We start from the raw sequence: 13,626 nt of genomic DNA on the forward strand, positions 1-13,626 counted from the left end.
TTCTATAAATAAATATGCCAGTTAGGGGTGGGCGATATGGCCTTTAAATAATATCACGATATTTTGGGATATTTTAGCGACAACGATATTCACTAGCGATATATAAGTGTTTTATAAACACTTTTGTTTTGCAGACAGTCAGGAAATCTAAGGTACAAATGTTACTAAATGAACATTAAATTAAGCATCACTTCCAGTAAGGCTGGGCGATATGGCTAAAAAACTCATATCTCCATATGCTTTTGAGAAGTGGTGATATAAGATACGATATAATGTAAACTTAAAGTACAATAGCAGGCCACCGCCCATATTTTACGTTATATTGTTTTACCTATAAGTTATCTTAAAAACACAAAACATTGCGACCCAGATCAACCACACAGCAGTATAAAATCATACCAATCATTACCTTGGAGGCCGTCTTGTATATTTCCAGAATATTTCCAGAATATAAAAATCCATATTTAACTGTGTTTATCCACCTAACTAATGAAAACTGTCTTAGATAATTTAACTTAATTTATTCTCTCGGCTGTCGCGGTTGAAAGCTGAAACTGGTAGTTCGTTCACTTATCTGTCAATTACACAACAACCAATGAAGAGAGAGATTCCGCCCAAAATGTAAATTTGGAAGCTCTGATACCCCTTTTCCACCAAAAAAACCGTGGTTCTTGAACCGGTTCTGTTCAGGTTTCTCTGAACCTTGGTGTTCTGTAGAGAACCGACGCGCGTTTCCACCTGTTTTTGAGAACCAAGCAGCGTCATCATCGGTGGGTGTTACTTACTAAGAGTTAAGAGAAGTAATAACATGGCGGAGCGTGTGGATTATGTGCGAGCATTTGTGCTGCTGTTACAGATGTTTGTTTTTATGTAAAAAGCAGCGATCTAACTATCGGTGATAAGAATACGTGACGTGTTTGTCTCAGTTGTTGTTTTCTTTAGTTTACTGACGTGAGTTTTGCGCTTCGCTCTCACCGCTCGACTCGAGCGGTGAAACATCATTAAAGTTCCACAACATGAACATTAATCTGTGTGAAATAAACATCAAATCCACTCTAAAATACCACATGTATCTGTGTTTAGCTGGATTTACTTCACGTGTGTTTATGCAGCTCGGGGAGTTGAAAAAGCTTCACGCTTTATTTTTCACGTTAAGCGTGTTTCGTTCTGTCCGGGTCTCTTTTATCTCGTAATATCACACAATTCACCTCTTTAAAGGCGCTTTGAAAATATAAGCGGCAAACTGGTTCAAAATGTAATCAGGTGAAGTTTAAAAGATAAAAATGCAGCGATAAGCTCCATATGAGACCCCAGCTGACGGCATTGTTGCTAACGTGCTATGTTGTCCAACATGACACGCCCACTGACGGACAGTGTTGCCAACTCCTCAGTAAGGAAAGTAGCTATTGGCTGTCCTAAAAGTCGCTAGAAGTCGCTAAATGACGTCATTGCCTAATTTGCATATGATCCATGTGCATGTAATTGACGCTGTAGAAGAGAGGAATAACATCGTGGGAGAGACAAAAAGTGGGTAAAAACACCCTAAATATGTTTAGAACTACAAATGAACATTCTTCTGTTAATTCGTGGTTTGTTTTTGTGTTTTAAGAAAACACTGAGCTACTCTGGGCAGGGTTGCCAGATTGCGACAGTAATTTTTAGCCAAAATGCAGGAAAAAACGCGCAAAACACAGGATAAGCAGATGATGTTTAGCATTTCACAAATAATAAACCAGTTAAACCATCATGACCTACAAATTAATATCTTAAAATGTACAGATCAGTAATTATACATTATAAAGGACAATTCTTTTTTGCTTGCATGTCTTTAAAGTAGCTTACCAAGTTTGTAAAATACATTATTTGTTGGGACACACAACCCTTTGCATGTAAATAAAAATAAACTTGCAAGCAATGAAAGTTTAACCTCTCGTACATATGAGACTTGCTTACCTTCATATTCAACTCAAATCACTTGACTAACATATGAATCAGTGTATTGATGGGCGTGGCAACAGTGTCTTGGACTGGAAAGAATAACCTGTCAATCAAACTTTTGACAACGGGTTGGATGTGGTGGGAGAAGGTAGGGAGAAGGGAGACCTATTTATATTCCACCTGCTTTAGCAATAGCTTTTTTTATTTACATTTTAAGCTGCCAAAATAATTACAAACCAGCCCAAATTTTGTCCACCTGCCAAAGTGTGTTTTTCCCTGCCAATTTCTAACAATTTTCATGAACATCCGCTCATTTTGGTGGAAACACGCCCAATCTGGCAACACTGACTGTGATACTGACCGCCCGTGCTTGAGGACAGTAACTGCAGAACAATGTGTGTTTTCACGTTCGAGTCTCCAATAACACCAGAAAAAGTCGCTAGATTTGTCGCTAGTCGCTTTTTTGAAAAAAAGTCGCTAGAGGGGTCTGAAAAGTCGCTAAGTTGGCAACACTGCTGACGGACGTCACGGTTCGGGCTGAAAAACCAAGTATTCCGTGGTGCCAGATTGGCCCGCTAGTTCGCTGTCTGGAACCTCTTTTTTCCGGTGGAAACACGCGGAACCGGTTCTAAATCAAGTTCGGGAACCGGAACGGGCTCCGTGCCGCGTCGGTGGAAAAGGGGTATGATTGGTTTATACGTCTGAATCTCTTGAACCGGAGTTGTTTTGCCCACAGAGTGAGCAAAACGAATGAATCTTTACCATAGATAAGAGCACAGTTTTCTGATTCGATTCCAATGAATAATTCATCTGAAAAGAGTCGTTGCTGACTCATTGACTCAGTGATTCAGTTTCAATGCTCAAATGTGAAGGAAAACGTTCCGCTTAACGCTTTTGTGTTTTAAACTTTCTCAAATGGTAACCTGTGTGGTAACCTGTGTATTCTGTGTTCGTTCACTGACACAGTGTTTGGCCTCACATCATCCTCGTACTCACGCGGGTGCTTTTGCTTTTGTCGTCACAGTATTTTTTGCACGTTTTGCAAGTTACAGTCGTTTGTTCTGTACAGTCGTGAGTCTGACCTTCTGTATCCGAAAAACTTCCACACTAGTGATGTAGCTCCTCCTCTTGTAGGGACTAGTTCGTCCTCAGTGCTAACTCCGGTACTACTCTCTGCATTGGTTGCCATTATTTCACTGTTGCGCGTTTGCTAACGATATCGCGAAATGGCAAAAATCATATTGAACTTACAACTATACCGGTGTTATCGTGAACGATATTATATCGCCCACCCCTAATGCCAGTATGTTCCAAAATTTGGTCAGTAGTTTGGGCTACCAGTGTGTTACTCATATAAAGTGTGTTAAGGCATATAAAATTATAATAATAATAACAATAATAATAGTCACACTCAATCTTACACGTTATTGCACTCAGTGTTTAACATTTTTTTTCTTTCCCTCTCCTACAGAGGTACTGATTAAAGTCCAGGTCTTTGACAACAGTGACCTTTCACCTCTAAGAGAAGCTGCGGTTCAGGTGTCTGGCAACCAGTCTACCCTGGCGTCCGGCAAAGCAGGAGATGACGGCATCGTTACGGTTACGTTTCTGTACCAGCCGGGAACCTGGGTCATTGTCGCAGCCTCCAAACGTGGATTCGTGACCAACTCTGCTCCATGGCATGCCAACCGCATCCCATGTAAGTAGTGCCACTTTACTCTGCTGTTTCTATGGTGATGACAATTAAAAAATTTTGTCCATTGGTTCATCCAACTTTCGAAAAACATACATATGACTATGTGACATACAACTGGCTACTTGAAATTGCCATCTAGGGATGAATTTGTGTGCGTTGCGTGTAATAGATGGCGTAGAGTAGGTCAGCTGAATTGGGATAAAGCAGCCAACTGGTGGAGGAATACAGAGAGTATACCGTGATCCCCTGTATGTCTCTCTCTCTCATTGTCTTAACAGCTTTTCCAATTAGGGTCACGCTTTTCAATGGGGGCAAGGCACACAGTAACACCCTGGACGGGGCGCCAGTCCATCGCAGGGCAGACACACACCCACACACATTCACCTATAGAACAATTCAGTGTCTCCAGTTAACTTGACTGCATGTTTTTGGACTGTGGGAGGAAACCGGAATTCCAGGAGGAAACCCACGCAGACGCGGGGAGAACATGCAAACTTTGCACAGAAAGGACCCGAACCGAGGATCGAACCCAGGACCTTCTTGCTGTGAAGCGACAGTGCTACCCAGTGAGCCACCTCTGTATGTGTTAGGGCTATATGTAGAAGTCTGCCGTGTCAGAGCTGGGATTTCTAATACATCATATCGAGTCTCAGCTCTGCCTGCCGGCTGGGCTGAGCGGCCACATGAACAACGATTGGCCTGTTGTTCAGATATTAAAGCCGGATAGGGACTCGCTCATAACTGATGCAGTTACGACCTCTGCTGGCTGATTGATGGCGCCTGCGCAGAGACGGGAAAAGAGTGCTGTCAGGGTGTGTCTCTCCGTACACAGTGCTGATCCGCAATAGCACTCGTCAAAGCGTAGGTGACAAAATGCATACGGCTGCTGCCTACGTGTCGGAGGGGGAGTGGGTTAGCTTCGTACCCCTCAATCAGAGCAGGGATCGGCATTGGTGGAGAGGAAGCATGACGCAATCGGGCAATTGGACCAGCTAAAAGGAAGAAAAATGGGAGAAAAGATGCAGTCGGCTACTGCACAACTGGCACAGGGGGCATGTGTTGGTCATGGCTCTCCTTGGTCAGGACTGGAAGTCAGCATCAGTAGAGAGGAAGCTGGTAGCATAGACTAAAAACCCCTACATGAATACAATGGTACAATTATGACATTTTCATAACATATTATGCCATACCACCATACCATCATGAAATAGTGTGATTGTTGGCATGTGCAGTTGTCAGCTTCATTAAATCATCTCCTAGATCTGGTTCCACCCACAATGTTTACATACCCGGTGTCTCATAAGCAGCTAAATCAGGCATAGCTCAGAGCTGTCTGCACTAGCAGCTGGAGACCGTTTAGCTATACTTACTCCATTTTTAGCAGCAGTGTGAAATGCAGCACGCCCTTCTGACTTGGCATTACATGTTTCACACTACAACAGGGGTTCCCAACTATTTTAGGGGGGTCTGAATATTCCAAAGCACCAAAGGTGCCTGAATCCTATTTTTGTTGTTAGGATTCGTCTAATGAAACAAAGCACACAGACCAAACTGTAAGTCATACAGACATGAGACTTGGGCTGCGTCCGAAATCGCATACTTAAACAGTACGTACTAAATTCGAGTCTTTCAGTACGCAAGTGTGCAACGTCTTTCTCCCAATTTTTAGCGTAGTCAATTTGACTTCCGCTGCTGGGGGATCCCCGACACGCAGACCTCTGCACTCTGCACATGCGCCTCTATCCAGAGATAGGGACTCACAGCGACTTCAGACTCGACTCGGACTCGTTTCAAATGACTCGGACTCGACTCATGACTCGTAAACAACAGGAGTTGCAATGGGTAAATGTTACAGCCAGCTTCCGGCGTAGTGATGAAGCGTCGCTCCCTACTCCCTACACAGTCTGAAGTTCACTTCATTTGAACATTTCTTTACCTTTACACTGGAATCTCACTTAAAATGGTGGAATACCCTACGTAGTGCACTTCACAGGAACAACAGGGGTGAATGAAACGCTCCTACAGAATTGGTGCTAATGGTTGAAAGAACCGCTTTCTGAACCAATCAGACCTTCTGATTTGAATTGTTAGTAAGAAATGCATTTATGTTATTTGCATTTATTCAGTTTGCGTCACACAGATGATTATCAATGAAACGCTTGATTGGCTTTCTAACGAGTTCGTGTTTTACTTCACAACCGGGAAAAGTTTGGAGGTTTTTAATTTTAAGCACATTTACAAAATAACGGATTATATTACTAATTAGACACACGGTTATAAATTTAATAGCATTTGGAAGAACATAAGCTAAGGTAAGCAGTGGTTATAATTTTTCTTGCTGTGTTTTGGATTTTGGTCGCTGCGCCGTGATTTATCGTGCGCTTTTGTTTTGCAATGAAAACAAAACGTATCAGTTTAAGCTTTTAACTAGTACCTTGTTACAGAATTGACATTCATTTGCACAATGACTAGGAAAGTAAAGGCACTAAGTAAAACTGCAAATCTGTTGTTGTTTTTTATCTGTTGTTGTTTTTTATCTGAACTTACATATTATTTGTTTATTTCTACGCTACATTTCCAAAATATGTTTTGTGTAGATTATACTGACTCGTGACTTGACTCTTATTTTGACTGACTCGTATTTTGTGACTTGTGAACATCTCTGCCTGTACCCGCCAATCAGGGTCCTTACACAGCGTTTGAAGACCCCGCCCACATAGTCAGGTCATCCCTCCCTGCAAGCACTGCCAATTACTCCCACTAGATGCTGCCCAGCAGCGAGGAGTTCAGAATCCCGGCGCTTGTGTGCTAGCCGAATATCCCGCTGCGCCACCTGGGCGCCAATCATAGCATTGTCTTACTCTGACTCTCCACTTTCTGCCATCTTTCCTCTTCTGCGTCGACCGCCCTTGCAGCTCCAGTTGAATTATGGGATAGACCGTCGGACCGCAAGTGTGCTGTGTTTGCATACCCCCACAAGCACCCCCACCCCAGGTCCACAGAATTGGTTGGGAGTTATCCAAACTTAGATACCCGAGTCGTGTTTTAGCTGCTTTAGACTTCAACATCTTGGGCATTTTGACTAAGCGATTGCTAACTGAATTGCTGTAGGATTGCTAAGACTGCCTTATAGTGCATATATATAATTGAATGTTTTTAACTCTGTTGCTGTACATCTTGCTTCACATGTACTGTATGTTATGTTATAATACATTCTGTGATTGTGTGTGATGACGATGATGCAGTTAGAAAATGGGACAGTGAGTCAGCTCTTAGCTATTTGAAGTGCCGCTTGGCGCTTTTTGAGATTGGCTATTCGCACCGGGACATGCAATGGTGAATGCTGCCACCTGCCCTCGTTCTCTTCTTTTTATTAATAATGAAGGGGAGGGAAAGGAGTCCTTAAGAGCCCCCGTGTCCTGAAGCCTGGACTGTTGTGGGCGAGTCACGTAAAGTCTGACTCACGCTCAGAGAAAGGAGGACACAAGGCTTTGCTCACAACTCGGCTGATCTTTATAAAATCTGTGAACTGAGACTAGAACATAAAAGCTTCTTTATAGACATGATAAAACAAAAAATGGTCTTTTATAGATTAGGTTATTCTGTGGCCTTTACTCAGAGGTGGGTGATCATGTACCAGGTTCTATCCTCTTTCAGGAATGGTCCCATACTCACAAATTGGGCTACATTGCGCTAATTAAACAAAAAAAAAACACTATTTTATAGATTGGGTTCCTCTGTGACCTTTACTCAGAGCTGGGTGGTCATGTAATGGGGCAGCTGTTAAAGTAGTTGTGTCCTTCTGTGTTGCCATTTTGGCTGGCAGAGGCATCATAGAGGCACAGATGATTAATGTGTCTTCAAGTTTCTCCTAATTGTAAGCATTAATTCGCTCCAGGTGGAAGGTTTCTATACATCACGGGGTTCTTTCTTTCAGACGTACCAGGCTGCTTGCTCTGGTTCAGTATTCCACTGGTGTGCAATGCTCTTTTCGGGAACTAACTGGCGTTGCGGCACTTTAGGCCTCTCGACAGAACCGTCCTGGGAAAGAGGATTCTACTTTATAATGTTCACGTTTCCAGAATGGACCTCACTGAGGATGGGGTGCGTTCCCAGTCCTGGCTGGCTCTAAGGGTTCCCTAGCTATAATTTTTTTTCCATTTTCATTTTTCCAGAGCAGCCTGTCATATTGTGACAGTCAGTTTTAAGGTCTGCGCCGTCCCTGTTCTATCAACTTTCTCCGTTGTGAGCTGCCTTTCATTTGTTGATGCGTTTGTTATTTTTGCCACCTTAGAGCAACATGGTTGGAAAAGGGATCAGTCATACCCATTTGCTGAACAATAAAAACAATTATTATTATTATACTCCAAAATCTTATGAAATGATCCTTTTCAAAAAAAGTAAAGGGTGTTATAGGCTGTAAAAGGTCTGTGGTTTTGAGAGAACAAGGTCTGGTGTTCACATACGTTTGGACATAGTTTCATTCTTTCATACATATGTGTTTATTGCAGTGCCAGATTTGATACAATTATCCATTATATTACTTAAGTTATCCAACATGTGTAAAGTACAGGTAGTACAGGTACATTTCAAACATGGTCGTTGCGTTTGTTCTGTTTTTTGATTTTGTACGGTTGAATTTTTATAGTGTGTACCATCATTGATGTGTAATGCTGTTGGGGCTTTAATTTCCATCAATCCATCCATCCATCCATCCTTCCATCCATCCAATCCATCCATCCATCCATCCATCCATCTAATATATCCATCTAATATATCCATCCATCCATCCATCCATCCATCCATCTAATATATCCATCCATCCATCCATCCATCTAATATATCCATCCATCCATCCATCCATCCATCTAATATATCCATCCATCCATCCATCCATCTAATATATCCATCCAATCCATCCATCTAATATATCCATCCATCCATCCATCCATCCAATCCATCCATCCATCCATCCATCCATCCAATCCGTCCATCTAATATATCCATCCATCCATCCATCCATCCAATCCATCCATCCATCCTTCCATCCATCCATCCATCCATCCAATCCGTCCATCTAATATATCCATCCAATCCGTCCATCTAATATATCCATCCATCCATCCAATCCATCCATCCATCCATCCATCCATCCAATCCGTCCATCTAATATATCCATCCATCCATCCATCCATCCAATCCATCCATCCATCCTTCCATCCATCCATCCATCCAATCCGTCCATCTAATATATCCATCCATCCATCCATCCATCCATCCATCCAATCCATCCATCCATCCATCCATCCATCCATCCATCCAATATATCCATCCAATCCGTCCATCTAATATATCCATCCAATATATCCATCCAATCCAATCCATCAAATCCAGCCATCCATCCATCCATCTAATCCATCCATCCATCCATTCCTCCAATCCGTCCATCTAATACAGGGGTGTCAAACTCACGGCCCGCGGGCCAGATCCGGCCCGCCGCGTCATTTGATCCGGCCCGCGAGAGCTTAAACGACTGTATGATTGTTGTGATGGTTCGAGTCGTTACAGAGACGCACTTAGAATTTAATGCAAATAAAACCGACTGTATTCTGAAGAGAGCTGTCTGTCTGTCAGTCTGTCTAGCTGAGCAAGGGGGATAAACTATTAGTGAGGGCAGAATGATTGTCTTAAAAGTACACTGTAAAATCCTAAACCAGCTGCATCTTTCAAAATGCATGCTGATTTTGTGACCTGCAAAGTGACACAGCCCACCAGTAGATGATGTTACACATATTTACACATGATCCTAAAATGTACAAGAAGATAATTAAGAAAATTAAGCAGAAGGAGGAAATTTAATGAAAGTGAAAACAAGTTTGTGCTTCAGGAAGAGAAACCGGTGCGTCTCTTGTGTTATGAGGCTGTGTCTGTGGTAAAGTAGAACAATATAAATGCAGAATTCAGCCTCCAAGAAAAACAGCAATGTGACTGCAATCACAGCAGGATACGTTACAATCGGCCCTTTGAGGGCCACCATAATGCTGATGTGGCCCTCGGTGAAAATGAGTTTGACACCCCTGATCTAATATATCCATCCAATCCGTCCATCTAATATATCCATCCAATATATCCATCCAATCCAATCCATCAAATCCAGCCATCCATCCAATCCATCCATCCATCCATCCATCCATCCAATCCGTCCATCTAATATATCCATCCAATATATCCATCCAATCCAATCCAGCCATCCATCCAATCCATCCAGCCAATCCATCCATCCATCCAATATATGACTTGAAATGTGACTTGTTCTTAGTGGAGACTAAATTTAATGCAAAAACATACCAAAATTAGCCTTGCGGTATTAACCATTTTAACTTTTATTTATTTTGCAGTGTACGCATCAGTAAGTCTGTACCTGCTTCCTCAGAGACCAGCCACCCTGCTGCTTTATGATGATGTGGTGCAGCTGCTGCTTGGCTCTCCGGGTCAGTAAAGTTCTGTTTACTTTTATGTCAGTGGTTTTTAAAGTTCGAACAACCTCCAAGTACCGCCTAAAATAATCTCACCTAAACCTGCCTCCCAAACCCATTTTGTTTTTTGGTAATAGTCAATGTCTCTACTTAATTCTACTTCGCATCAAGCTATCTCAGATGAGCTTGAGCAAATTGAGTAAGGAAAGACATTTAGAAGACTATCATTGCAGCAGTGGGTATTAAATCTGCATTAACGCCCATTGGTTCTGCAAGAAGCTCACGGTCAGGTTTCCACATTTACTGTACCCTGTACCTCACACTCCTGTCTGCAGAAGTACTAAACCTTCTAAAAATGAAAGACTTTCACTTGATTCAGAATGCATTTCGTGGTCTCCTAGCACATCAACACTGCACTGAATGTCTTCTTAAATTTACGCTCATTGTCAGCCTGTCTTAGCTTTACCCTGTTTTAGCGTGCTGTAAATAAGATTAATGGGCATTTCATCAGGGATTCAGTACTAGTACAGTAATAAAGCAGCGTGAGTGGATACAAAGACTGTACCCTACAGCTAGCCTGGTCTTCAGAGATGGTTGTCTGGGGGGCATTATGGGGGTGTGATAGTGCTCGGTTTCACTGGATGGGATTTATTATCAGGGAGCTCCTTCAGATCTCACGGGCATAAAACAGCAAGGCTTTTTTTGGGGGGAAAAAAGCTTTCCAGTCTTTGTTTGAATGAACCTGAATACTAAACAAAATGTGTTTAATTGTCATTCTAAACGTGATCATTCTGAATATTAAAATCAGGATTACACATCATAAATATTCGACTATGTTAGAAAAAATATATATGAAAAATTGCAGCTATAACAGTCTCTACTTTTTATGTACAGTGGTACCTTGTAACTCAATGTCCACTAAACTCAAAATCTTTGTCGAGTAATTTGTACCCTTAAACGTGTGTGTGACTGTCCCTTTGTTCAGTGCTGTACAGACAAATAACAAGTTTGCCAAAAAAGGAGCTGGCATGTCTGAAGGAGAGAACACGTGATGTATAGAAACCTTCCACATGGAACGTATTGACACCTGTGACTGCAAATTTTATATTTTATTAGTTATTTGCATTAAACTCATACGTTTCTGCTTTCTTAGTTAATTAGCAGGGGAGGATACTTTTGAAGGTTTGATACTGACCTTGACACATACCCACACACGCACACACAGCTATGTTCATAACAAACTGACCATTCTTGTACAATGATGAACAAGTTTGGTGTGGAAAGTCAGCCTTGAACTAGATTACTGAGCACAGCTGCATGAAGGGGCAGTAAAGCGGGGTATAAATACGGCAATAGGGCGGACGGTATCCACCGTCCTCAGCTGAGTAATAAATTGATCATTTTGCTTTCACAATTACCCCGGTTGTCTGTGTCTATCTTTAAGGGTTATTTTGAATTCACACAACACACTCATGAGGCACAGGTGACCAGTTAAGATAATTTCACACATTTAGTTTTTTGCCCCTGAGGTACCTGCCAGACCTGTACAAAACACTGACTGCATCAGGGTCTAAAAGTGGTGTGCTTTTGACCATTGTGCCTTATATAACATATGCATGTTACCTGTTATTTCTCAATGACCTGCTTCTTTTTTTAGACATGTTTCAGTTCTATGGAAAACAATAACTGCTGGAAGTCCAAAGATGTTTATTATTTGACAACTCCAGCCAACGCTGGGATTGTGGAATGCCTGGATTGAACTAAATTTATCTCAGCATTTTCAGATGAAGTTGAGTTCACGGGTCCGTGCAGGACAGACCGGTTCTTACAACAGAGCACGACCATGCTGAAATGAGGCACTAGCTTGTATGATATGGCTTTTAAATAATATTGCAATATTTTGAGTATTTCTGTGATAACGAGATTCAATAACAATATATACAATACACTAAATTAAGCTTCATATCAATATAGTAACCTTCAAATGAAATAGAATAATACCTGCTAAACTGAGTCCAAATTAAAATGTATCATTTTTGATATGGCAGAAATCCTATTGTGTTTACAAGTATACCAGTATTATCATGAACGTTATTATATTGGCCACCCTTTCTAGTCCCTTTTCTAAACCATTGCCCAATGTATGAAGCACAGTATGCTTTGTATTTTACCCCCCCCCCCCCCCCCCACCCCATGGTAACCACTTAGTGTTTTCCTGGCATCTGCAAAACCCAGATTTATTTGTCAAACTGCCAGATGGTAATGTGTGATTAGGATATTCACTAGATGGACAAAAGTATTTTAATCAATGAATTTAGGGGCTTTCTTCAGTCCTAGGAGAGTGCATGCCACCACTGGACTCTGGTGCAATAGAAATGTTTTCTCTATGATTCTGGGTTTAGTGAATGCCAGAAGAATGTTACGTGTCTGACTGCATTGTGTTAACTGTAAAGTTTGGTGGAGGCGGGATAATGCGGGAGTTTGCTTACACCCCTTAGTTCCACTAAGGGGAAACCTTAATCCCCGACACCTTTGGGATGAACTAGAATGGAGATTGTGAGCCAAGCCCTGTTGTTCAACGTCAGTGTCTGACCTCCTGAAATTCTCTTCTGGATGAATGGGCAAAAAGTCCTACATAATTTTTAGTGGTTTCTCACTGACTCACTCTCTGACTGACTCAATTACTGACTGACTGACTGACTGACTCACTCACTGACTCACTCACTCACTCACTGACCTCAATCACTCACTGACTGACTGACTGCTACTTACTTGCTGACTGACTGACTCAGTCGCTGACTGAATGACTCACTCACTGATTGACTGACTCACTACACTGACTGACTGACTCACTGACTGACTCACTCACTGACTGACTCTCACTGACTCACTCACTGACTGACTCACTCACTGACTGACTAACTGACTCACTGACTGACTAACTTACTCACTGACTAATTCACTGACAGACTGACTCACTGACTTACTCACTGACTCACTCACTGACTCACACACTGACCGACTCACTGACTGACTGATTGACTGACTGAGTCAGTCAGTCACTTTTTTTTGTGAGGGCAGTCAGTCAATCAGTAAGTCAGTGAGTCAGTCTGTCAGTGAATGAGTCAGTGAGTTAGAGTGAGTCAGTGAGTGAGTGAGCCAGTCAGAGTGAGTGAGTGAGTCGGTCAGTGTGCAAGTGAGTGAGTGAGGTCAGTCCGTGAGTCAGTCAGTCAATGAGTGCCCTCACAAAAAAAAGTGACTGACTGACTCACTCATTGACTGACTGACTGACTCACGGACTGACCTCACTCACTCACTCACACACTGACCGACTCACTCACTCAGACTGGCTCACTCACTCACTGACTCACTCTAACTCACTGACTCATTCACTGACTCACTCACTGACAGACTGACTTACTGACAGACTCACTGACAGACTCACTGACTCACACACTGACTCACACACTGACTGACTCACAAAAAAAAGTGACTGACTGACTCGCTCATTGACTG

At 42.2% G+C, this 13,626-nt stretch overlaps 1 protein-coding gene across 2 annotated transcripts in view; it reads left to right on the plus strand.

The window, feature by feature from the left end:
* fam171a2a (family with sequence similarity 171 member A2a) overlaps positions 1-13,626 on the plus strand; it is a 66,434-nt gene that overhangs the window by 25,115 nt on the left and 27,693 nt on the right. The window contains exons 2-3 of one of the 2 annotated variants that reach the window (XM_063018577.1): positions 3,410-3,637; positions 10,033-10,125. In XM_063018577.1, the coding sequence (XP_062874647.1) occupies positions 3,410-3,637; positions 10,033-10,125 (321 nt within the window). The remainder of the gene's footprint in view (positions 1-3,409; positions 3,638-10,032; positions 10,126-13,626) is intronic. The other variant, XM_063018578.1, reaches the window with a different exon arrangement.

Source organism: Trichomycterus rosablanca, chromosome 22, assembly GCF_030014385.1.
Source record: "Trichomycterus rosablanca isolate fTriRos1 chromosome 22, fTriRos1.hap1, whole genome shotgun sequence".
NCBI classification, from domain to species: domain Eukaryota; kingdom Metazoa; phylum Chordata; class Actinopteri; order Siluriformes; family Trichomycteridae; genus Trichomycterus; species Trichomycterus rosablanca.